At 40.3% G+C, this 25,233-nt stretch overlaps 2 protein-coding genes and 1 non-coding gene across 3 annotated transcripts in view; 2 read left to right on the top strand and 1 right to left on the bottom strand.

Moving 5' to 3' along the window:
* Positions 1-111: 111 nt before the first annotated feature.
* On the bottom strand, positions 112-23,934 carry LOC138003491 (serine/threonine-protein kinase 3-like). Its single transcript, XM_068849595.1, has 14 exons — positions 23,760-23,934; positions 23,561-23,644; positions 19,897-20,025; positions 18,670-18,721; positions 17,023-17,085; positions 15,710-15,792; positions 14,425-14,506; positions 11,388-11,453; positions 11,021-11,122; positions 6,631-6,768; positions 5,765-5,866; positions 3,977-4,208; positions 3,135-3,328; positions 112-1,055 (listed from the first exon to the last, which is right to left on the bottom strand). The coding sequence occupies exons 1-14, from the start codon at positions 23,771-23,773 to the stop codon at positions 897-899; spliced, it is 1,500 nt and encodes a 499-aa protein (XP_068705696.1). The 5' UTR covers positions 23,774-23,934; the 3' UTR covers positions 112-896.
* On the top strand, positions 9,921-9,993 carry Trnad-guc (transfer RNA aspartic acid (anticodon GUC)). The gene has a single exon. It is a non-coding gene; the product is annotated as a tRNA-Asp (tRNA).
* A 322-nt stretch (positions 23,935-24,256) lies between the features above and the next one.
* The window catches only part of LOC138003485 (myelin expression factor 2-like), a 16,337-nt gene continuing 15,360 nt past the window's right edge, over positions 24,257-25,233 (top strand). Inside the window, exons 1-2 of the mRNA XM_068849582.1 lie at positions 24,257-24,600; positions 24,904-24,956. Coding sequence (XP_068705683.1) covers positions 24,291-24,600; positions 24,904-24,956 — 363 coding nt within the window. The 5' untranslated portion in view covers positions 24,257-24,290. The remainder of the gene's footprint in view (positions 24,601-24,903; positions 24,957-25,233) is intronic.

Below are 25,233 nucleotides of genomic sequence, written 5' to 3'. Positions count from 1 at the left end.
CTTAAAGGGGCTGACAACGAAATCAAGCGAAAAGTAAAACTAACTTCTAAAGGTTGGAATAACACAGCACGTGTGCACGTGTGCAGACGGCAGTGGGCATATTTGATGAAAACATGGCCCTAATTTTCTAGTTAGTGGGTGAACTCCTAAAGTGTGACCATCCATTCAAATGAAATCTACTGAGCAGTACTTCCTGTTGGCTCTGTGAATGAAATTCTTAAGTGGGACCATTCATGTAAAAGCTACACTGAGAAGTACTTTCATGTGGCACAGTTCATTATGCAACGTGGTTCTAAATTTTGTGTCCGTGACTAAAATCCTAAAGTGTGACCATTCAAATGACAGCTACTGAACAGTACTTTCCTGTGCTTTTGTTTACTATACTGTGCAAGGTGGTTCGAAGTTTTGTCAGGGAATAAAAATTCTGAAATGTGACCATTCAAATGAAAGCTACTGAGCAGTACTTTCCTGTGGTGGTGTTTGCTGTGCAGGATAATTCCGATTTTGGAGTCTGTCCGTTCAAGTAGCGCCATTTACTGTGCTGCACATCATTATTTTAAGTATAAAATCCTATCTTTAACAAATAACATTTAGGTAAAAATTATTTAGCGGTACTTAATCGCCGCGGTGCATATTCTTCAGTATAATACAAACTGCTTCTTTCAAAGTTCTGTTTTAAGCTGTCCTCAGCCGAAAACGAGTTACGGAGTAGGCCATATCCTTATTCTCACAGCTGCACTGAAACGAGCATGGAATAGAAGCTGATGCGGGGGGGTAATCTTTTCAAATGCAAATTATTCCCCTCGCATGAGCCTCCTCCAATGTAAGCTCGTTCCAGTCGAATCCTGAAAATACGAATAAGGTCTATTTAAGAGGCCAGCGCCGGAGTGCCTTCACTAAAAATTCTGCTGCCTTCTTTTCTTTGCTTCCATAGCGTCTAAAATAGGCTGGCGTTTGGTCTGGTATCTTGACCGAAGGCCTTCGATTTCTTTCTCCATCTCCATATCTAGAGTCTGCATACGACTTTGGAGTTCTTCGCACGGCAAAGCCCGCAACTGGGAGGCAAAATCAAAATAAATACGGTAAACACCTACATGCAAGAACCCAGATTTTTGTAAGTTAGGCTAAATAGGTTCCTACAAAAATGGGATTAACAGTAGTTTTAGGCTATCTACAATCTTGGTCAAAAGTTGTTGGGAAGGTTGCGGGCATCAGTTCACTTCATACCTAATTCGATTATTCTAACTATTGGCTGAAGTATTTGGGAAATATCACGTTCTTGTGGCCCCCCTCCCCATATTCAATGTTGGAGTTCTTCAGGCAAGAAAAGTCACATTTTTTCCCCTAGAAAAATCCAACATTGAAAAGGGGGAGGGGGGTTATCTGTAAAATGAAGCTACCTTTGTCCACGATTGTAGGTTCTTTAATTTTATGTTCCTCCACCGGTCGGGAGGTCCGCCGTATAGGAAAAAACTGTGCCCGAGGTCTCGAGTCGGTCGTAGTCGAGACCGAGGACACAGTTTTCCTTCAGTAGGCCGGTGAATAACGTTTTTATTTATTTCTAAATTCTATTTTCAGAGGGTAAGAAAAACTCATCAACGTGTCAACAAAAGTACGATGAAATGAATGGGGATTTTTTTACTATTTGTAAAGTTTGGCTTTCAAAAGTCGACGAACTTGGAGAAATTGAAACGCAAAAGCAAGAAAACGATTAACACAAATTGAAACTTCGTTCATTAAGCTCGCGGCTTCGCTCGTTAATTAGCGTCCTTGGTTACTGTGAGCGTGGTCAAGAGGAAGGAAAATTTCTGCCCGCTCCTGCAACCAATTAGGCTCGATTTCCAGCCACTTTGGGAGTGCGGTTAACATCCTCCCGTAATTCAGCCAATTGTATTTTGTACTTGGCAGGCAGGCGACTTTATGATTGGTGGAAAGTACAATTGGCTGGACCACAGTTATCCAGCCGTGGTGTGCGCGGGCGGAGGAACGCGCAACCAATCAGATTGCTGGATTCTTACGATACCGCCCGCTCATGTCCAGAAATGCAATAATAAGATGCACGCGGATTTCAATAAGCGTCACGTCAAGTGTCCCCTTGCTCTTCTCCCCAACTTCAACATCACTCGTGTCTCGGAAGCTAATTTCCCTTTCGCAAACGGTCGTTGCCATTTGCAACGGTCGTTGCCATTTGAAACGGTCGATGCCATTTTGTCATTAGGTCTAAGAACTCAAAAGATTGCGGTTACTGGGAGTTGTGTCTCGCTGGTCATATGAGTTAGGGTTCGGGTTAGGGTTCTGTTTAGGGTGAGGGCTGAGAACCCGAGTTCGAGCCTTGAAATTTTCGGACTCTTTTTTTCTTCCAGTTTTTCTTTTATAAATGTTTTTTTTTCCTTTTTTGTCTTAATTTTTGTTAATATTTTTTCTTAGTTTGTTTCTTTTAATTTTCTTTGAAGTGAAGTGTGTAGTCGACCGTTATAAATGGCATCGACCGTTTCAAATGGCAACGACCGTTCTGAAAAATGGCAACGACCGTTTACAAAAGGGAAATTTGCGTCTCGGAACACAGACAATTAACGTTACAAAGTGTAGCCCAAATGCTGCTCCTGAAGCAATACCCCTTCCCCCCCCCCCCCCCCCACCCCAAGCAATACACCCGATTATTAAGTTGTCATAATAAGAATACTATATCAATTCTACGAAATTAGGACTACCCCCCCCCCCCCCCCACAAGCAACACACCCCACAAAACTGTCATAAAAGAGCTGTTCTCCAAGAATGCCGTGACTCAACCTATTTATTCAACGCACTAAATTCCTTGATTTTGATTGGATGAGAGCAGCACATTAAATCCCAATCACGTTACTATGGCAACCGTGTACATAATTTTTATTATAACGAAGTTCGACAAAGACAAACCCCAATCTGCCGATGGTAGTTCTACGAATTTCCATTACAAAAAAACATTCGACGAGCAAAATCTAAAACAAAGCCCGAAATGATAATTAGACACAGAAGTAAAAGGTAGCTATAAGGTCCAATTGAGTGAAGCCAGTCAAGTCGAGAGGACTTTGCAGCTCGAGAAAAGTCTTTGTTTCAAAGGCTCTACTCTTTGCAATAACAAACACAGTACTTACAAATTCGAAGTCAGGAGGGCCCGCCTTTTTGAGTTTAAAAGGATCCTCTGGTTTAGCCCCCCTAAGGAACCCACCGGCGTCATCCTCGGTGGCACCATTAGGGCCCGAGTCGGTCCCTCGTCCGCCTGCGTCGAATATTCTGTCAAAATGGTCCATAAACGAGGGACGATAGTTTTTGGCATCGCTGTCCAATCCTGTCGAATAATTGAGAGAACTGCTTATCCATTTATGGCTAATCAAGAGGCGAATTATCATCTAGTTTGTCACCTCGTTTAACCATTTACCATTGCAAAAACTACTTATCCATTTATGGCTAATCAAGAGGCGAATTATCATCTAGTTTGTCACCTCGTTTAACCATTTACCATTGCAAAAACGTCGCTCTTTCCCTCGTTGCGAAAAAGAGGCGACTCTGAAGCAAACATAAGAGGCGCTCAAAAAATCCCAATAAAAGACAACCGAGGCAGCCTGGAGAAGACGCCTCCCCAGTCTCATTCACTCCAGTTCCTCCCAGACTCTTGTGTTCACTTTCAACAGCCACAATAAAATGCTATAACTCTGGATAAAGCAGTTAAACAGGAGACAAAAGCGCTATTCTTAGTACTTTCGCGAGCTTCTTGTTCTCCCTTTCAGGCATCCCACCACCTCTCACTCGCTTCATCGCAACAAGTTGAACGAACTACGCAAGAGAAGGGCTATTCGTTGTTCAATCCAGCACGTAAGAAATATTAATATGGCAGAACATACAAGAGAACAGTGTTGACGGAACCGCAAAAGGCACTGCACAGTAGAAAAAATTCTCGATACTTTGAAGCCAGCGACGAAAAACTCTTGGAACTCACTTTTCATAGTGGCATCTTCATCGTCATCTGAATTAATAACCATAGTACCCAGATCACTCTCGACCAGTGTCCCAGCCTCGCTATTAACGATCATCGTGTCTTGACTCTGTACACTGGAAGCTGTGTTGACGATCATTGTGTTCATTGTGTCATCTCCCACTTTCACCATCGTGCCTGAATCAACGACTTCTTCGCCTTCATCTTCCTCATCTTCTTCCTCTCCTTCTTCACCCTAAATGCAAAAATAAAGATAAGAAAGTTAAGTTGTGAAAGGATACTGTCCACAAAGCATATACTGGTAGCTAACCTACAGCCTGCTCGCAGGTGGCAGATGTAACAGATTTCCCGACCCCCACCCCATCGTTTTGGCCTAGATCTATCTCACGTGCATCCAATATGGCGTCTGATACGTGTTTCGCGATAACAACATCTAACCTGCCTGTTATTTTCCATTACCCAAGAGGAAGAATCTGGTATCAGGCTTGCCACCATAAGTTTGCCCCCCATAAGTTTAAGTTGTGAAAGGATACTGTCCACAAAGCATATACTGGTAGCTAACGTGGTCTGCTCGCAGGTGGCAGATGTAACAGATTTCCCGACCCCCACCCCGTCGTTTTGGCCTAGATCCATCTCACGCGCATCCAATATGGCGTCTGATACGTGTTTCCCGATAACAACACCTAACCTGCCTGCCATTTTCCTAAAGGCTTATTACCATCAATAGTCCATTACCCGGCAAGAGGAAGAATCTGGTATCAGGTTTGTCCCAATCAGGATCAGAAAAATGTCAATTTTTAGACTAGATTTCCTGCATAAAATGTTCCCATGGTGAACAACGTTGAACAATTGCACGAACGACATAATGTAATCTGATTGATCAGATGTGCAGAGCCATTGGTGGTTTGAATCTGACGTCACGGCGGCCATGTTGGTGTGAGACACTAGGGAGTTTAAGATCTACGACGCGACGGCAACGAAAACGTCACAAATTATGCATATTTAATAAGCAAAAACAATAGCTTTGCACGCCCTGCACGTGCACTTTTCATTTTTGTACATTTCTTTCACGTTTTCTGCAAATCTACGACGTGAAATTACCAATTCTCAAGTTTTTCAGAGAACGTGAACACAAGGCAGCGAGTTTGAATTTTCTGTCGTAGCTTCAACACCGCACTTCCTAATTCAGTTCCTGGAAAGTTACACTAGTTTTTAGAAGTTAGACAAGCCAACATAATGACGAAAAAGATAAATTAACCTGAAGTTGCAATTTTAAATGACGTTTTCGTTGCCGTCGCGTCGTAGATCTTAAACTCCCTAATGTATTAAAATGTCTTTTGGGAATTTTGTACACCAACATGGCCGTCTCATCACGTGGATGCAAACCAAGAATTGTTTATTTTCCCGCAAAACTTGGTTTAAAAATGAGGGTGTGAATGGGGTTAACCGACTAGCAACAAAGGCTTAGAAAATATTACTGACTACCGACAAAACGAGGGAAAAATTACCGACTAGCGACAAAAAAATTAACTGGGATTTACCGACAACCGACAAAGGTCGAAAATTTTAACCGACAACCGACAAAGTAATAATTTTTAACCGACAACCGTCATGTGGACCCCCCTTTCTTATGACCATAGCAAAACGTTTGCACTTTGGCCCTCTCTACACGTATCCTAATATTTTTCGAAAACTGAGATTTTTTCCCTATATATGAAAAAACCTGCGTCCACAGGTAGCGCGTGATTTGTCACGCTATTCAAAGTTACTCCGTACACTTGCTGAAATTACCTCATTATCCAACCTTGTACTTTCCTCTTCCATGATATTGAGCGCTTCTTGAATCATATTATTTAGTACACTAACGGATTTGGCGGCTTGGATGAATGAATGCTGTAAGTCAAAATCGACAAAAAAAGAAATGGAAGTGTTCCCAGTTAGTACCCCAGCGCTTAGAGCACATTCTCGTCCCCAGAGCCCTCCGTTTCGTAATGTCACGTGCTCGGAAACAGGGAGAGCTCTGGGGACGAGAATGATGTCTCCCTTCATAAGGCAGTCGGAAGCGACGTTCTAAATCGTGCGGGAAATTTACAAGTACGAGTGAAAAATTTGCTCAGCCATTAGCTCATTAGTGATTGGCCGTGTTTTCACGACAGCCGTTGTCCGCTTAACATTTCTGAAAGTGGTTTGTTTGCAGACTTCGTTAAGCGACTTAAAAATGATACGTGTTTTCACGGGTAAGACTAAATGAGGAGAGAGCACGTGCCAATACAATAATAAAAATAATAAAAATAGCGCGCCTGTTGCATTTCCAATTTGAATAACCGCAAGCAACTCCTCATCAGCCGAAAGTAATTGCCACCTCTCTCAAGCTACCTTGGTTTGGTGGCTTAAATTTAATGAGAATTCTATTCAAATTTGCCGACTCTCTTAACTTTAAGCGAGTTGGAAGAGAAACTGTTTTCACAGAATTTTCGGTTGTACCTCTCTAAGCGACCTGAAAAACCGCTCGTGAAAACACGGCCATTGTTGAATCATCGAAAATTTTTCACAGGTACGTGCAAATTTCCCTCACAAATTATAATGCCAATTCCGATTGGCTCGTAAGTGATAACGTTCGTTATGGCTACGGTTTCATTAATGAAACGCACGCTTACCTGTAATAGCTGAGTTGCAGTCGCTCTTTCCTCGGGATTCTTTACCAAACATCTGCTAACGAAGTCTCGAAAGTCGTTACTCCACCTTTCAGCCTCTTTAAAAGTCGGGGGAGGCTTCGTTGGAATCATAAAGATTGCCTGTTGGAGAAAGGATACGTTTTTGTTTGGGGACCTTAGGCCCTGGCCAAACAGGAATGTTTGGCGATCAAACAACATCAAACATTGTTTGATGACCAAACGTGCTCATGTTGAAGTGAGCGAGCAAACGGTTAAAACATGTTTGATCTAACTCAGATCAAACTCCACAAGCAAAGAACTATGGGTCACAAATAGGCAAACAACACGAGGATACTAGCGGCTGAGCAAGCGTGGTACGCATGCGCGCGCCAAACACGTTTGATACGGTTGGCCAAACGAACAAAAGTTCGTCCGTCAAACACAAGAACGAAAGAAATGTTTTAAGTTGTTTCATCGAATGTTTGATAGCCTTCAAATTTTATCAAACACGATCAATTCTTGACAACTCTTCTAAAACACCGTGTGCTTGTTGTGCTAAAGCTATGAGACGGATTCAAAATGGCGTCCGCTGCTCGTCCTGTTTGGCATTGTTTCATAACAAATGTACGGAAATGAGTAACAAAGAACTGCTCCACTATCGAAAGGAAGGGGCTTGGTTTTGCTTTACTTTTACGATGCCTCAGTTCTCTGAAAGTTTTTTCTCCGAGGATGACCTATCTCCGTTGAATGACTGTGATTTGAATCCTACTGGTGGGAACGTAGTAATAAACTCTAACGGACTCTATTGACTGGATTAAGAGAACCTCAAAGGCTATTACAAGTCCATTTTGAAAATAGCTCATTTGAACATCAATGCCTTACTAAACAAGCTCCATGAGGTTAAGAATATGTTTAACAGAGACAAAACTCGATAGCACAACCTCAGACTTTTTTCTCCGACAACCGGGATATCATACTATTCGACGAGATCGTAAGAAAGGAGCTGGCGGCCTAATTTCCTACGTACGTGAAGATCTACCCGTATGTTGGCGACCTAAACTGGCACCAGAATAAGTCGAATCAATATGTTTCGATGTCATGGATTCAATAAAAGCTCGCTTATTGTTTGTGCTTGCTACAGATCGCCTTAATAGCCCTTTTCACGGTTAGTTTTTCTCATTTGCATTACAATGTAATCTAACGTGGGTGCGAGGCAATTTCGGGTTAAAACTACAAAATAGCCTGAAATTGCCTCATGCATGCTAGATTACACTGTAATGAAAATGAGAAAAACTAACCGTGAAAAGGGCTATTTGGCAAAATAGCTGATTTCATATCGTCGCTTACATCAGCTGCAGAGCTTATGTACGGGAGTCGCCAGGAGATCTTATTGATTGGGGATTTTAATATAGACATGCTTGTGAGAGGAAACAGTAATGATGCAAAGAATAATTCACTCAAGGACTTTCTCGACAGGTTTTGTTTGCATAACCAAATAAACGAACCAACGAGGGTGACTGATAAACGATGGCTTTACTTGATGTTATCCTCGCTAGTCACCCGGAACGATACGAAACTTGTGGTTAGTTGCATCGAGGGAGGGGGGAGGGGGGTCAGTGACCATACCCTTGTTTGCGCGGGGGGGGGGGGGGGGGTTCAGTGACCATAACCTTGTTTGCGCGGTGCGAAAGAATAAATTGCACAGACCTAACGCACGAGTAAAGAAATATGCGAGTAATGTCCCTTGGGGTACTGCATATATCTATGATGATGTTGACATGCGCCAATAAAGAAAAACGGGTAAGAGGTGATCAGTTTCCCTGGATAACCGAGAGATTAAACTTGAAATTTCTGGCCGAAATCCTATGTTTAAACAGCATGTAAAGAATTAAAAAAAGGCACGTCGCTGAAAAGAAAAGGAATGAAGTTGTTTTGCATGGAGACCTCGATGAACTCCAAAGATCATAGTGACTCTTGGAATAGAACGAGATTTTTGTTGCCAAGCACGGGAAAGAACCAATCAAATATTGTTTTGATAAATAACGAACGTGTGATTACCGATTCCTTGCTTGTGGCAGCCACTTTCAACAACTATTTCTCTGAGGTGGCTCAGAGCGATGGTGATTGTTTAAGTAATAGAGGACGTTTCCCGTGTTCCGTGTTTCCATAGCACACGAGATGGAGTTGGGAGAATTTGAGACAGTTACGCAAACCTGAGAGGCAGTCTTGGGTTTGCATAACTGTCGAGAATTCTCCCAACTTCCCCGAGTGTGTAGATGAGGCTATGGAAACACGGAAAAAAGTCCTCTATTGCTTTAATAAAATATTTCTCAAAGATAATTCGTCACATGAAGGAAAATGCTTTTTTTTTTTCGACGTCTTGATTGAAACAGATTTTCTTAATACACGTTCATATTTGCTACCAGCCAATCAAAACGCGCGTCTGACTATAATTGGAGTATATGCATAGATCTTTCACCTTTTTGGTTAGTAAACTGTGGAATGCGTTGCCTCCAATAGTTAGAGAATCTTAAAGACATTGTATCTTTTAAGCGGGCTCTTAAAGTTCACATGACTTGAAGCGTACAAGTTTGAAAATTGAAAACAATTCTTTCTAATCTTTAACGTTTGTTAAGTTTGTACATAGATTAATTACTACTTAATATTTTGGTAGTGTTTATTAGTTAATTGATTAATTTTATTCTTTTATATATTGCAAAATTTTATTCTTTTACATAAGTACACACGTACACGTTTTAACGAGCTCCTTGGTGTTACGTGTATAAATAAAGTATTGTATTGTAGTATTGTCGCCAAATATTTCCCGTTTGGACGAGCCCTTACTTATGTTAAAGAAAACCTCCACTGCAACAAAAAATAACTTTAACCAGGAACTGATGACCCGGAGCCTACAACTCTACTGTGTTCGTGTAACGGCGTTTTCACAGACCGATTTATTTTTAGATTGAATTTTCCGCGAATGAGACTCCCACAGGAACCCGATGACCAATTACAAGAAATTAAGCTGACGTCATAGGGTCACCGAACCGGAACTGCCTTCGTTTTTTGACCTAATTCGCGGGAAGGGCTAGTCTAAAAATAAACCTACTTGTGAAAACGCCGTTTCACAGACGCTGTATGGACGTGGCACGCTCGAGATGGGCTCCTGCTTTAACCCACTAAACACAGTGCCAACAATAACATTTTTTGGAATTTTTGTACCTGAAATAAATGAATAATAAATGTTCACGGGAACACATGAATCCAACGAATTCACCCGCTCCCAACTGTTTGGCTTCATAGCTCAGTTGGTAGAGCATTGCACAGTCATTGCCGAGGTCATGGATTCGAATTCCGTTGAAGCCATCTGATAGATTTTTGGGTGGTTAAAGCGGTTTCAATTGAGTGTCGAAAGTAATTAGCGAATTGCTTTGGCTTATGATTACTTCACTCAGTGATTGGTTCAAAGTTCTCGCGCCACTTTTTCAACCAATCAGAAGTGAAACCAAAACCAATCGCGGCTCGCACGAGCACATTTTCCCGCGCTTTGTGTCGGCTACGTGTAATTACTTCGAGTTTTGATTGGTTTACTGGATTGTCTCCGTCGTTTTTGATTGGCCAAAGTAATTACTTTGGTTTTGGTTTTACGACACTCAATTGAAAATCGCTCTATAAGAAGAGACAATTGCTTAAGGACGATGCCTACTATTGTTATTGCGCATTCGTTCTGCGCAACTCCAGATACTCGGATTTCCTATCGGTGATGCTTACTAATGCAGGGGATATTTTTGCGAGGCTTGTAAAAATGTCAATTTTGTCGGTCCACGAAAGAGGATATAATGAAAGCTATAACAAACTGTTATCCGATCATTTGGTTTCACTGGTCACTTAAGTAGTAACTTAGTAGTAACGAAATCAAACGCAATCGAGAAAATTTCATGAATTTCCTTCATGTTGTCACCACCATATATTTCGCTTTTTTCTAGAAAAACCGAACTGAAAAAGACTCGGAGCTCATTTACTGGCTTGTTCGATATCAAAGTATCTTAGCGCATTTTGCGCGGTGATTGGCTCCTTTGATTGCCCAAGTCAGTTGTGATTGGCCAAAGCATTTCTTTGCTTTACGATTAACGATGATGACTCGGGAAACGTTCGTTAATATCCGAATGCTCCTTTACAGGAGTCACCATCGCAAAAGGACACACTCCTTCAATAGGCCACTCGAAAATACCATTATACTTTTTGTTTGTCCCCCCAAATTTTGCATAAGCATTGTTTCCAGTTTCACTTGGGAATTACAATGGTCCCAAGAGAAAACAAAAACAATACTTATGCAAAACTTGGAGGGACAAACAAAGAGTTTTCGAAAGTGGACTATGCTACTGGAACTCACCCTCATCGGATGAATATCAGCGTAAGGCGGTTTTCCTTCTGCCATTTCGATGGCGGTTATTCCAAGTGACCAGATGTCTGCTAGGCAGTCGTAACCTATCTCCTAAAGAACAAAAACAAGAAAAAAAGATGGTGGTAGATCAATTAGCTCTGAAGCTGAATTAATTGCACAAGACGCGCGATGTCTTTCGGGTGAACTAGGGCCTTAAACTTTTGAGTCCGTGGATGAAGTCCTGAAGTCTGACCAATCAATGAAAGCTACCGAACAGTACTTGCCAGCAATTCAGTTCTGTAGACGGTAAAACCTTCTTTCAATAAATTATAAGAAATTTCGAGGGATATTTCATAATTACAGTCAATGGCCTAACCTGTATGACTTCGGGAGCCATCCAAAACGGCGTTCCTATGACAGTATTCCTTTTTGCCATTGTATCCTAAGGAAAAAACCCGGACGAAACATTTAATACATTTACACCTAACCTTACCTTTTTGATACGCTTCACTGTCATATCGGAGGAGTTTGGTCGAGACAGGGGTTCCTATTTTGGCGAATAACTGCCGAGCCAAACTACAGATTGCGTGACCAAACTCACAAATATTCATTCGTATTCGAAAGTAAGTTTACAGTTCTTCAAAATGTGAATCGGATTTCCGTATCGGCTCCATGGTTCCTTCCTCAATTCGACACGAAGACACACAAGAAAAGGCGTGGTTCCCAAGGCAAATGCGGATGACCTGCCGTCAATCAAACGTGGACGCATTCAAAGCTCTGTACTAATTTGTTCAAAAATAAAGCCCCTACCGGGAATATGTCCGTAATACGTTATTGATGGTTTTCACAATGACGGCATCAAATTATAAAACCAAAATCGCAAGGTGTTTTGAATTTTTATCTATAGGAGGATATGTTAGCATGGGAATTTGGTTTCCCCCTACTAGCGTCTCCTTAACCATTTCTTGTATTTTTGTTTGATTGTATTTGTTAGTATTAGTCCATTTGTATCAGTTGTGCATGGTTACGAACTGTGATTAAAGATAAAAGATTAAAGATGATCTAAAAGTAAAATCTTTTTTTCAAGTTTCCAGTTCCGTGACGTCTTTCGTTTCGAAAATACAGCATTTTGAATTTCCGAATTGGCACCTTAGGTGAAACTTTGATACAAACTTATTTGGTTGAAAATATGTCTATGCCTATAAAATCTCAGCAGTCTGAGCTTTTCAAGTACATATGGAGATGTGTTCATACACATATATTTTATCTCATGAGCGCAAAGTAAGCGCTTTCATCGCAAAGTGAATTCCAGATGTTCGTGTTGATTTTTTGGCCGTTGTGCACCAATATGGCGGCTCCATACAAAACTCTTTAAAGTTGCGTGAAACGCTTCGACAGATATCTCAGAAACGATGTACCGCACGGACCTGAGAAGTAATGAGGTGCTTTATGACTTTGTCTCCTACAGCATTCCAAGTTTTTGGCTTATTCATTGAACGGTTTCGATTTTATTTTTTTCTTGCGTTTGTTATCTGTCGTTCTTGTTTTACAATCTCCAGTCACTTTTTTTGTCGCCCCGGAAATATCTTTTTAATGGTTTCCGTCTCGGTGTTGTTGTTTGTTGATCGCCATCTTGGATAATCAATCGTGCTTGAATGAATTTGAACAAAAGCGGATCGTAAAGCGACGTGTTGTTCCTCACGGTGTTCAAATGACGTAACGTAACGGCGGCCATGTTGGAGGGGCTGTGGCTAGAATGGATACACTTAGTTTTGTGTATATAAAGTGCCAACCGATCTTAGTAAAGTTATACTAAGTTTGAAAGGCACCAGAACAATTCATGAAAGCTAACCATTTCGAGTCAGCGCTTAACCCCAATAACTAGAGATCAGTGCCTAACCCTGCGGTTATTCTCTGCCTAAACAGAGCTTATCTGCCAAAGCGGGTTAACATACACCTTATTCCAAAATGGCCGCCATTTTAGTATTCTTTTGCTTCCATGCAAATTGGCCCTTATGGCCTCGCTTTCAAACGTAAAATTCAAAAGAACGTTTAACCTTGAACGAAGCCATAAGGGGGCAATTTGCATGGAAACAAAAGAATACTAAAATGGCGGCCATTTTGGAATGAGGTGTATTGAGGTTGTCAGGTATTGCCACGTAACATGTCAGGAAGTGTCTCGCCTTATTGGTGGAGGAGTGAAACAAAGAAACACCGGCCACGTTGGAGGAGTGACATACTCAATGGGGAAACTCAAATCTGGTTATTTCGCGTGGTTGTTATGCAGACGACGGCAAAGAAATGGACAAAAGTGAAAAAACGCACGTGCAAAGCGGGCAAAGCTATTGTTTTTACCCACTAAGGTTTCGTCCACACGTATCCGATAGTTTTCAATACGCAACTTTTTCTTTCCGGAGACGCCTTCCGTCCACACGTATGCCTAATGGTGAATCCGGAACTTTTGAATCCGCTATGAATCCGGAACCGTGTGGACGCTAAATCCAGAAACCTTCTTATCCCGATGACGTAACAAGATCGCGGCCAGTTCCTCACCGTGAAATCAATTCTCAAAATGGCTGCGGTGGGCAATAATATCTCTTTAAGGCGCATGCTTTGCTACCTCTGTTGCCTTGAGAAGTCCTGAGTACTAGAGTGAATCCGGATACGTTTCGGATACTTGTGAATGGACAAATTCGATTTGAATACGCTACGTGTGGATGAGAATACTTTTGAATCCGGAAAGAAAAATTTGCAGATTCAAAATATCTGGATACTTGTGAATGGGGCCTAAATATGCAAAGGTGGCTGAAATTCAGGCTATTCAACCATCGTGAGGCAGATTTGCAAGTTGAGGCTTCGAGCGTTAGCCCTTCGTTAGAGCGAATTTTACGATCGATTTTCTCAAATCAACTCATCTGATACAAGAACATTTCTGTGCAGCTTTAACTACCGCACAGTTTTTTTCGAAACCTCCCCTGGAAGCCAGTGGTTTCGTCTCCTCAAATAAATAAAATTTATCATCCCATAACAAGATCATTGAACTACGCACGTACGACGCGTAGCCATCCGTATGTTGACTTAACATTCTTCTCTCTAGGTTGCCGTTGCGTTGTTGAAAGCTATCGTACCACTACTGCTCTCTTTTAGGTAACAATTATTATTGATGCATTCAACTCGCTGTGCGTCTCGATAAAAGATGTCCAAAATTACGCGATTGCTTGCACGGTTCTACAACAAACTGATTAAAACTTCTTCTTGTTAAGCCAAGCCAAAGATAACGGGAGTTTTACAAAAAGCCCGATCTCAATCTACAATCTACTTTGGAGGCGAAGTTGGTTAACTACAGTGTATGGGGTGAACTTAAACGGGTCGAACTCGCCAAGGGGCGAAACCACCGATATTCGTTTACTCACCGTAAGTTGTCCTGCGACACCAAAGTCTGCAAGCTTGGCGTGACCTTCGGCGTTTAACAGAATATTTCCCGCTTTGATATCCCTTCAAAAGGACGAAAACCAGTGTTACAAGCATAAGCAGAGAGGAACACAAGGCCTGGAGATTCCGTGCTTTTCACTGTTAGCGCTCCACAAGAGCATCAGTACCAATCTCCAGTTCAATGGACGAGTTCACACTCTTGAGTGCATGATGGGTAATCAGGACAAGATGGAGCGAAATTCAAAGGGTTTGAGTGGAAGTTCAAAACGATGAAAAGTATTCATGATATGCAGTTTTGTGTTTTTCTTATTTTTCAGAACAGATGATATGCGCTGAAAGGTGCGGCAGAATAAAGCTGGAGAGAATGGCTATTATAATTAAATAAAGCACGATCGTCTGGGTAAGTGTAGTCCTGAGATGACATTGACTGACGTTTCGACAGCCTGAGCGGAAGTCATCTTCAGAGTCCAAGTTACATTTTCTGTAAATCCAAAGGCACAAAATTAAAGAGACTGTAGGGAGACAAAAGGCAATATTTAGGAATTACAAAGAATAGACGCCAAGTCCAGTTCATCTCAGTTGTGAGCTTGAACTTACTTCTTTGGTTTATGAAGGCAAAGTCTATAAAGCAGAGTCATGTACAGTTTATTTTGCTTTGAATTTCCACACAAACCTTTGACTTCCCGCCATGTTGGCCACTGATTACCCATGATGCACTCAAAAACGTGAACTGGTCTATGCCCTGGCACCTTCGAGTCTCCTATTGCTCAGTGATAGAGCATCCGAACCAGTCATCGGAAGGTCGTACACTGTAGGTTCGACTCCAGCAAAGGAATTGCGGTTGTTTCGCCCACACCTGAGTCGATTCGCCTACTTGTTATGCTCAACTTTCTTATGGATTTTGGTCATTTCTGCCTTTTAATCGTGAATCTTCTATTGACCACGCAAACGTTTTAGTTTGCAAAGCAAGTGCATGTATGTGAGCGATTCGACTTAACATGTGTAGGCGAATGGACGTGTACATAAAACGACTTTTAGGCAAAACGACCGGTTTCCTTGCAAAGGAGAACTCGTATTTTTTTCCAAGTATCTGAGAGTCATAACCAATAAAGAAATATCTTCATTTCATTCACCGGGGCTAAAATTTTATGTAGCATCTCTTTCAGTATGAGCTCATTGATATTTCCCGTTTCCTTTGGTTCAGTACAATGATTCGAAATACTGTAAGAGAGCATAAAAGCAGAAGGTAAAGCCCTTTCCACTCACCTGTGTATTTTCCTTCTCAAATGAAGGTATTCAAGGCCTTTAAGTGTGTACTTCAGAATGCAAGCTATCTCCTCTTCTGTCAACTGTGTATAACGAAAAAATGAATGCCAAACAGGCTTTGAACAGGTGCAAAGAACTACTGTCAAACGTAAAAGGAAAAGGAAAGGAACTTTATTTAAGTGTCTAGTCGTTCTAGCGCTGGAGCGCTAATTGGGGACACTGTAAACTGAAATGAACAATGAAAGTATATCAAGTCAAATGTCGGTTTTTGAGGAGAGGGGAAACCGGAGTACCCGGAGAAAACCTCTCGGTGCAGAGTAGAGAACCAACAAACTCAACCCACATATGACGCCGAGTCTGGGAATCGAACCCGGGCCACATTGGTGGGAGGCGAGTGCTCTCACCACTGCGCCATCCCTACACCGAGTGTAATGCGACGCATTCTCACGGAAGAGCTTTTTAACCCATTCAATCCTGAGAGTGAGTGATTTTACCCTGTCTAATGCCAGATCCATGTTTTACTTGTAACTGGGGACTGCTTCAGTGCCGAATGGGTTAACAACAAAATCATCTGCATAGGTCCACTAAAAAAACTGTATCCTATTTAAGCCTGTCATTCCTGAGAGCGAGACTTTCAGATTTTACTATGTCTAAAGCCAGACAATTTTACTTGTTAATGGGGGTTGATTCAGGGATGAATGGGTTAACAACATCTAGGTCCACCTAAAAAACTGTGTCCTGTTTAAACAGACTTAACTGATTAGAGTGTAATTAATGTGAAGTGCTAGTTTTGTACCCCATGTGAACCATGTGAGCGTTAGCCCCACCAATGGAAATGGGCCCACACAAGTACAAAGAAAAACTCTGACCAGGGTGGGAATTGAACTCACGACCTTCCCATTAGATCACCCCTGCTCTACTGACTGATCTACAAGGTCAGACGGGAGCAGGCCGTGGGAAATGATGATGTTAAAGTCACTGCAATGAACGTGTACATGTACAAGTACAAAAAAGGGTTACGTTTTTACAAACATTCGCCGTGTAGCACTTTATATTTCAACAGACTTAACTGATTAGAGTGTAATGTTATGTGCTAGTTTTGTACCCATGCCAGTCCTGAGAGTGACACTTACAAAATGTTACTCTGTCTAATGCCAGACCATTTTATTTGTCAATGGGAACCGATTCAGGGATGAATGGGTTTAGGAGATTAGCACTATAATAACGCCCTGTCTAAATTAACATTCCTTGTTGCTGAGTCAGCCATTCACTTCAGCTTAGCCAACAAAATTCCAAATTTGAACATGACTTACAGTTTTATTTCTTATCTTCATTAAATCTGAGACAGATCCAGCACCACAAAATTCCATGACAATCTGAAAAGAGACCAAAACTAAACTCCAATAGCCACTGTCAGACCATCAAATTGCGGCCATAAAATAGCAATAAAATGAAAAATAAAACTACATGTACAGCTAAGAAAATAATTCAACAGGATAATGAACCAAAAACTCCATTCAAAGATTCCACTCATTCTACACTTTCTTTTCTTTTATTATTATTATTATTATTATTATTATTATTATTATTATTATTATTATTATTATATAGTATAATAATCATCATCATCGCCGTCTCAATAATAAGATCTCAAGAGAGAGATTACAAGCTTGTGGAACACCAAGGCTTACGTCGTGCCTCTGGTAGTAGGAGCACTTGGCATGATTCCGAAAAATCTTAAACAACACTTAACAACAATAATAAATTATTAGTGCCACTTTTAAGGCTGAATTGTTACAGCTTTCCTTCGGGACTTGTAACTTTACCAAGGGTCATCGTTTTGTGGAATTAGATAAATAATAAATAATAATAATAATAATAATAATAATAATTTTATTATTAATTTTATTATTATTATTATTATTATTATTATTATTATTATTATTATTATTATTGTTGTTGCTGTTTTTGATGCTCAGGAGCAGGCTTTGACACAAGATTATTTTGGGCCAAGATGTGTGTGACAAGGAGGTGGAGTAGGTTAGGCATGTGCCGAGTGGCTGTACTGGTTTGACACAAGGGGAGTATTGGACGATTGGATGGGTTTACATGTAAGGGTATACTGGGAGCTTTGTCGAAATTATGGTGTCATGTGTGCTGATGTGTGGTGTAAGGAGGCTCTAGATGAGGTAAGGGTGTTGGAAGATGGGAATGTGGAGATCTGGTGAGACAGGAGCATCGAGACAACACAGAAGATGGAAAATAACAATTTGTCCAGATGTTACTTTGGTGGCTTGAGCATCTCAGGAGTGGACATTTATTGATTTCTCTCTTGTAGTGACAAAAGAGGATGAAAGAATCACCAACTACTCTCCTCTGGCAGAAAGAGGCATCGGGTGTCAATTAAGATTATGCCATTGGTGGTTGGTTGTTTGGGTGTGGTGTCTGGTTGTTTGGAGGGGTTTTGAAAGAACTTGGGATTCCATGGGTGTTTTGGGAGGAATGCAGGCACCATTCTGCAGTCATTGGGACCACCCTAATCCTAATCCAGAAGATGCTTAGTATTACGGCCAAATACATGTAAGAGTGAGGATCATTTCTCCATTTTGTTTAGAATGGATCTGATTATGAATATCTCAAGGAGACTCGTTGGCCCCCCCAAGGAGAACTCTGTTATTACACAAACCAAAATTCAGGTCCCGGATGTTCGAAAGCTGATTAACTTAATCAAAGATTAGTGTAAACTTTTGTTTCATGTTTTCAAATTTTGGTGAAAGTTTCTTTGCTTATTTTCGTTTTTCAAGATTGACTTCTTCCACGTTATAATTGTAAAGTTTTGCCGTATATATCAGCATTGAACAACATTTGGGAGTAGAGAAATAAACTCCTTGGGTATTTTTAAATCTGGGAGCAGTGTTAATCGGCTTTTAAACAACCAAGCCCAGGTCTACAGCACTTACCCAGAGATCTGTGTTCTTGAAGTAGCTTCCATAATACTTGACAACATATGGGCTGCAAAGAATTTGATTGGAAGTTGCCATTACAGTAACAGTAACATTTCTTGGCCCATATTAATTAAGATTATAAAACCTCATTTCAACTTACAGCCTTTTTGTCAATTCTAGAATTCATTATTAAATAATATTATTCATCAAGTTACAGCCATTAAGAATGCAGTCTTCAGGTCACATGACTTGCATAATCGGTGGTTTCAATAAACTTTGAAGCTGGCGGCTGCTTTGAGTATAATACTTATTATTGTAGACCGTATCAATATCAACTGTATACATGTAAACAAGGTGCCTAACAGCCCCTTTCTCTAGGGGTGTCTGTGGGCACGCCATTTTAAAGGAACGCTTCTAAAATCCACCTTTCAAAAGCAAGACTGATGATCATGTTTACAAGACTACATGTTGTCATTGTCAAAAATAATGCATTTTAATCTTTGGTTAAAAAGAATCTGTCTTTAATTTAGAACCTTACATTGAGGAAAAAATACCTAGCGTCTCTGAGTGGAGTAGCCAATGCAAGGCTCAAGATCTCTACTGTTTTTCGGCCAGTCAGAGCAAAGTCCAGATTTCTGGAATATGGGCAGGTGAATCATTAAGAAATTGTATCAGGTGAACTTTTCCTGCCCTCTCTAAAGAAAAGAATGCCCGATCGCAGGAAATAGTATTTAATATTGGTAGAAGCTATTAAATAGGAAAAAAGGAATCTTTGGGTTGCCTTTGACTGCAGTTCGCCTCTTGTCTTGCTAACATGATTGTGGAAAACCCTTTTAAACGTCCTTGTCTGTACATGTAGTTGTGTACATGTAACATCCTTCGATACAATTAAATTGTAATATTTAACCATTATTCGCCAAAGGCAAAGTGAATATTGGTGAATATTTATTGAGACATAGTCCAGTTACATGTAAATATTCCCCAATATTCCCTGAGCTTGAGGCCAATAATTGTTTTAGTATAATTTTCAGTGGTGAATATCAAGAATGTTCAAAACAAAGTGCTAAAAAACGATAAAAAGGCACGAAAAGTGCTTGCTTAGCTTAGCAGCCGTGCCTCCAAAATGTTACATGTACATTCACTGGGTAGAGTGGTGAATATAACACCAAATTCTTATATTCACCGCTGAAGAGTATACTAAAATAATAATAATTATTATTATAATATTAATAATGTATGTACCTATCACATTGTTGCATCATGCTGATTTCTTTGATAATCTCTTGCAAATCTGTGTCAACTGGTACTTGTTTGATGGCAACTACTTGTCCCGACTCCTTGTGCATAGCTTTAAACACAGAGCCATAAGAACTACGGTAATATGAAAGAAAAATACAAACTAAGGTAAATTCAAGGAGTATTTGATATCACTCCTGAAATAACGCAAATAACCAACAAGCTCTAGTTTTATTATGCACACCGTCAAGTATACATGTAGATTGCAGCTCTATAAGGGTTAGGCTCTACTGTTATCTTTCTACATATTCTTTGTGTGTACTCTTTTCCAAACCAATCCCAAACGATACATGTAAAATCTTTTCGTTGATCCTTTTAGGTTGCGTTCCGTTGAGGATTACTGATCCAAGATCACTTGGATCATGGTTGATCAAAGGAACCCCAGAGTGGAATCATTGGTTCCTTTGATGCAACATGATCCAAGTGATCTTGGGTCAGTGATCCTTTCTCGGATCATCCCAAATGAATGCACCCTTAATTTTCTCCTGAGTGAGGCTTATAGATTATAGATTTTACTCTGTCTAATTGGGGTAGCTTCAGGTAAGAATGGGTTAAGTACATGTATGGTCCAAAATGCATCAACAGCTACATTACATACAAGTACCACTTCTAAAGAGGTATACATGTTGGTTTCCTACTTCTATGTGACAGGTACTCATGTATAGAAAATTAATGAATATTATTATACATTGGTGTCACCAGCTCAATTTTGATTGGCTATAAGCACGCAGCTAATTCTTGCTTGCTCTGTTTCTCTTACGTCATACCTACAAACAATATATTTTATATATGTAGAATTGACGTCATACCTACAGCCAATAGTTTTATGCATGCAGAAGTGACGTCACGTAACACACTAACCAGCAGTTTTATCAGTTTTGTCATGGCGGAGCTCAGCTCAGGAATATGCATAATAAAACAATTATTGAATTCGGTTTTCGCATGTTAGCGATAATTATCAAGGCCTCAGTTTGTGTTATCCGCCTCAGCCTTTGGCTTCAGCAGATAACACAAACTTTGGCCTTGATAATTATCGCTAACATGCTCAACCTCATCCAATAATTATTGTTAATTATTATTCCACTATTACGCCATTTTACCAGATTTGGTCACGAGAACACGTAAAATATGAGACGGTACTACACTGTACTGTCCTGCTTTGACCAGTTTGGAACAGAGCAAATATCGACGGAACAGCAGTTTTTCAATGAAAGAACTTGTTTTCAACAAATGCAAAGCCTGAGAATTTAGCTTGTCATCCCTTGCCACTCATCGTTTCATTTAAACAATCAAATAATAAAAGGACATTTGGCTAGCTTTCTGTGCTGTTTACATCGTTTGCAAGCGCCCTGAAGGACAAACGATGCATTTTTTTAGAAACACTCTTACCAAATAAAATAAAAGTAAAATAACACATTTTTGTAGTGGAATAATAAATCTCTTATTCGATGGTTTAACATATAATACTTGCGAACATTTTGCTCATTGCTCGTATTTTTCCTCGCCCCTGCGGGACTCGGAAAAATACTACGCAACTCACAAAATATCCGCGCGTATTATATGTTAAACCATTGAATAAGATGTATTTATTTCGCCCACCCCAACAAAGTTTACCTAAATGTAGTCTCAACCTTACAAAGCCAAGCATAGTCATGGAGAACAATATACATGTACGCAGCTATGCAAGGAATACCGTTACTGAAAGCTACCTTTTACAGCTTGGATTAACCTATTGAGCCCTGGTTGGCAGCAAGACATAATAGACTTTACTCTGTCTAATGCCAGACAATTTACATGTACTTGTCAATTAGGGGAAGAGTGGTTCAGGAGTTAATGGGTTGACACTGAAGTATAATTATAATTATGTCACTTATGTTTAATTTCTTCAACAATCATGACGTGAGGTCATCAAAATGTCATGCAACACTTTTTTAGCCCAGTCACATTTATTTTAAGCCCAGTGAAATGGAATTGGTTACCCAGCTTCTCTTTGGACATAAAAATTATTTTTGGAAGTTATGTTAACTGTGTGAGACTTTTTGTCCTACTTGCTATTAATGCCACAGTTTTTCTACTTACTGAACTACATGTACAAGGTCAAAGGGGAGCAGACTGTGGGTATTTGAGGTGTCATTTCATGTCAATAAGGAGAGGTATGTTCATCCAGACATTGGTCGTGTAGCACTTACATTTCAACAGAGTTATCTGTCACTGTCATAATAATTTTAAGAGCTTTATAATCTTTACTCCCATCTGCTCACCTTTCATCCACTTCTATCTTTCCTTTACTCCTATGTAATCCATCTGAGGTTAACTAATGCCCCGTTCACACCAATGTTTAACCATGTTTTGAAGATGTTTAGTTAAACATGGTTTCAAAGTGTTTTCTTTTTAAACCATGAAGACAGAATTAACTGAAGAGAGTGTAGTGTAACGTGAAGTGCTAGATTTCTATCCCATATGAATCATGCGAGCGTTAACCCTATTGATGGAACTGGGCTCACACAAGGACAGAGAAAAACTCTGGCCCAGTTCCATCAGTAGGGCTAACACTCACATGGTTCACATGGGATGGAAATCTAGCACTTTACGTTACACTACATTCTCTTCAGTTAATTCTGTTTAAAATATAAGTGCTACACGGCCAACGTTTGTATAAACGTGACCTTTCCTTGTACTTGTACATGTTAATTGCCGTGACTTTAACATCTTCAGTTCCCACGGCCTGCTCCAATCTGACCTTGTAGCTCAGTCGGTAGAGCGGCGGAGATCTAACCCGAAGGTCGTGGGTTCAATTTCCACCCTGGTCAGAGTTTTTCTCTGTCCTTGTGTGAGCCCAGTTCCAACAGTAGGGCTAACGCTCTCATGGTTCATATGGGATAAAAATCTAGCACTTCATGTTACACTACACTCTCTTCAGTTAATTCTGTTTAAAATATAAGTGCTACACGGCCAACGTTTGTATAAACGTAACCTTTCCTTGTACTTTAACAACAGCTAGGTTCACTCAAAAACTATGTCCCCATTAATAACCCTTTCACTCCTGTAAGGGCTAATGAGACTTATAGATTTTACTCTGTCTAATGCCAGACGATTTTGTGGGGAACCCCACAGGTGTGAAACAGTTAATTAAACATGTATGGGGTATACCGTACCGTAAGCCCCAGTAATGGAAACAGACCCACATCCCTTCTTACAATGTACCGTTAAAGAATTAGCATTGATTCTCTATTTTTCAATTCTATATTATCATTGTGCTTATTTCTTTTTAGAAACTCATAAAGTGTTTTTTTTTTCGTCAGAAACACATGTTTCTTTAATTTATCAACTTTATACATCCCGGAAAAATTAAAGCCTGATTACAGCTTTTAATCGTTGATAGTAATAAGCTTACTAGCAAAGGGCTGTTTTATAAGGTTTAATTACTACATTAGCTCATAGCCAATGTTTCTCCCACTTTGTCATCTAATCAGCAATCCGAACGTGACCAAACACCAATTAAAAATATTGCGCGTTTGTTTAAATTAATATGAAAAGAAATTTTTAAGCTTGGCATTTGACTGCCATGTTAATATTAAGAAGATCTAGAAAGCGAGTTGAAAATTCATACCCCTCGCCAAGTTTTTCAAGAACATCGAAAACCTCTTCAGGTGGTCTTGTCAAGCTTTCTTCGCTAAGCTTTCGAAGTTCACTTCTAAATTGAAAGAAAATAAAGTGCGAATGAATTCTCACAGTTTGACATTTATGCTTATAAATAATTTCTGCTCGCCGGAAAAAGCCATCTCTGCAAATAAATCTAAAAAGCATACCCTTTAGCAGACATCTTTCAAATTGACTTAAGACTTTAAAGTTTAGTTTGTCAGGTCATGATGGTCAAAGAAATCCTCTAAAACACCAAAATTTCACACCACCAAAGCTGAACCGCATCTCTTTCGGTATTCTGTGAGACACGAATCACTCTTGTGAGCCTGCAATGGAAGTGGCAAACAACGTCGAAGGCGAAATCTTAACGTCCCCTCCCTCATAGAAAAATTATTCTCGCATTGCATCGGGTATAAATCCACATTTTCGGTCTATTTACTCACTTGATCCTATTTTTCTAAGCTACTGACGTGGCCTTTTTTCTTCAGATTATTATTTTGTAGTTTATCACCGATACGGTCGTTTTCAACAAGTTGTTCCATTCCAACAATACCGAACGCGTGAAGAATAATCCTTACCCCACACTGGAAGGTAGCTGGTCTAATGCCATAAAACAGGTGGTCACTCCATAACGCTTATACAACGTTGCATCTGTTCTGCGCAAACGTGACTGTAATCCATCCAGTTGACGGAGGATCATGGCGGACATCGAAGAGGTTAATTATCCAAGTGGTGGCCGTCGTGCCGATTCGCCTGTAGATATAGAGTCAAGGAACGAGAGAGAAGGTAGCAGAGAAAGCGATCATGATGACAGAGACCGGCGACGAAGAGGTGGCGGCTACGAAAGAGATCTGCGGCGTGAAAACCGTCGCTACGCGCCTTACCCTTCGCAAGATGAAAGGTCAGGCAGACGACAGTCAGGAAGTAGCGGAAAAGAATGTCGTGTTTACGTTTGGAATCTTCCTTACAACGTTAAATGGCAGGATTTAAAGGACTTTATGAAAACAGGTATTGTCGTACTTAAAAGTGTCTTAATTTGGCGAGCGCCGGACCGGATTAACGCTTCTTTACATTATTACCAAACGAAATATGCAGCACATGGCTTTTGTTTGCTGCAGCTGAATTCCCATCTTCAGTTCAACTAAATAATATCCTTCACCGATATTTATGCACCAAACGCTGCTATTTCGTTAATTCAAGCATACCAGAGCAAATCGTTTTATAGCTGAAAAAAAAAAAAAAATTGTAACGCGATAAGTTGTGAACTTTTATACTAAGTGTTTTGTTTGGTCGTTGTGAATTGCCTTCCAGTTGGCGAAGTCGGACATGTTGACATTATAGAAGACGGCCATGGAAAATCAAAGGTATCAATAATTGATTATTATAGCGCTTGAAACGTGAACAGACAGAACTATTCGCTTCAGAAAGTATAATTCATTCAAAGGCCCACCTTGAACCGACAGGCTTCGCATTGTTTATCGTAGCGATCTAATTGGATGAATTTTCAGGTTAGGGTGAAATTTGATACTACTTTTGATGATTCGGCAGGCCTTTTTGATTTCTACTTTTGTATTGTTTAAAAAAGTATTATGGGGTGTTCAGGGGGGCAAATTAATACACTGTATGTATTTGCCCCCTGGG

This window comes from Montipora foliosa, chromosome 5, assembly GCF_036669935.1.
Source record: "Montipora foliosa isolate CH-2021 chromosome 5, ASM3666993v2, whole genome shotgun sequence".
Classification (NCBI taxonomy): domain Eukaryota; kingdom Metazoa; phylum Cnidaria; class Anthozoa; order Scleractinia; family Acroporidae; genus Montipora; species Montipora foliosa.
The sequence above is the reverse complement of the archived record's forward strand: the minus strand, read 5'-3'. Positions and strand labels throughout refer to the sequence as shown.

What these genes read in the sequence shown, in the direction of transcription:
- LOC138003491 (XM_068849595.1), bottom strand. An exon ending in TGAAGATAAGAAATAAAACT is followed by an intron (nt 15,793 to 17,022) that starts GTAAGTCATGTT and finishes CGTTATACACAG; the next exon opens with TTGACAGAAGAGGAGATAGC. An exon ending in TGGCTCCCGAAGTCATACAG is followed by an intron (nt 11,123 to 11,387) that starts GTTAGGCCATTG and finishes TTTGTTCTTTAG; the next exon opens with GAGATAGGTTACGACTGCCT.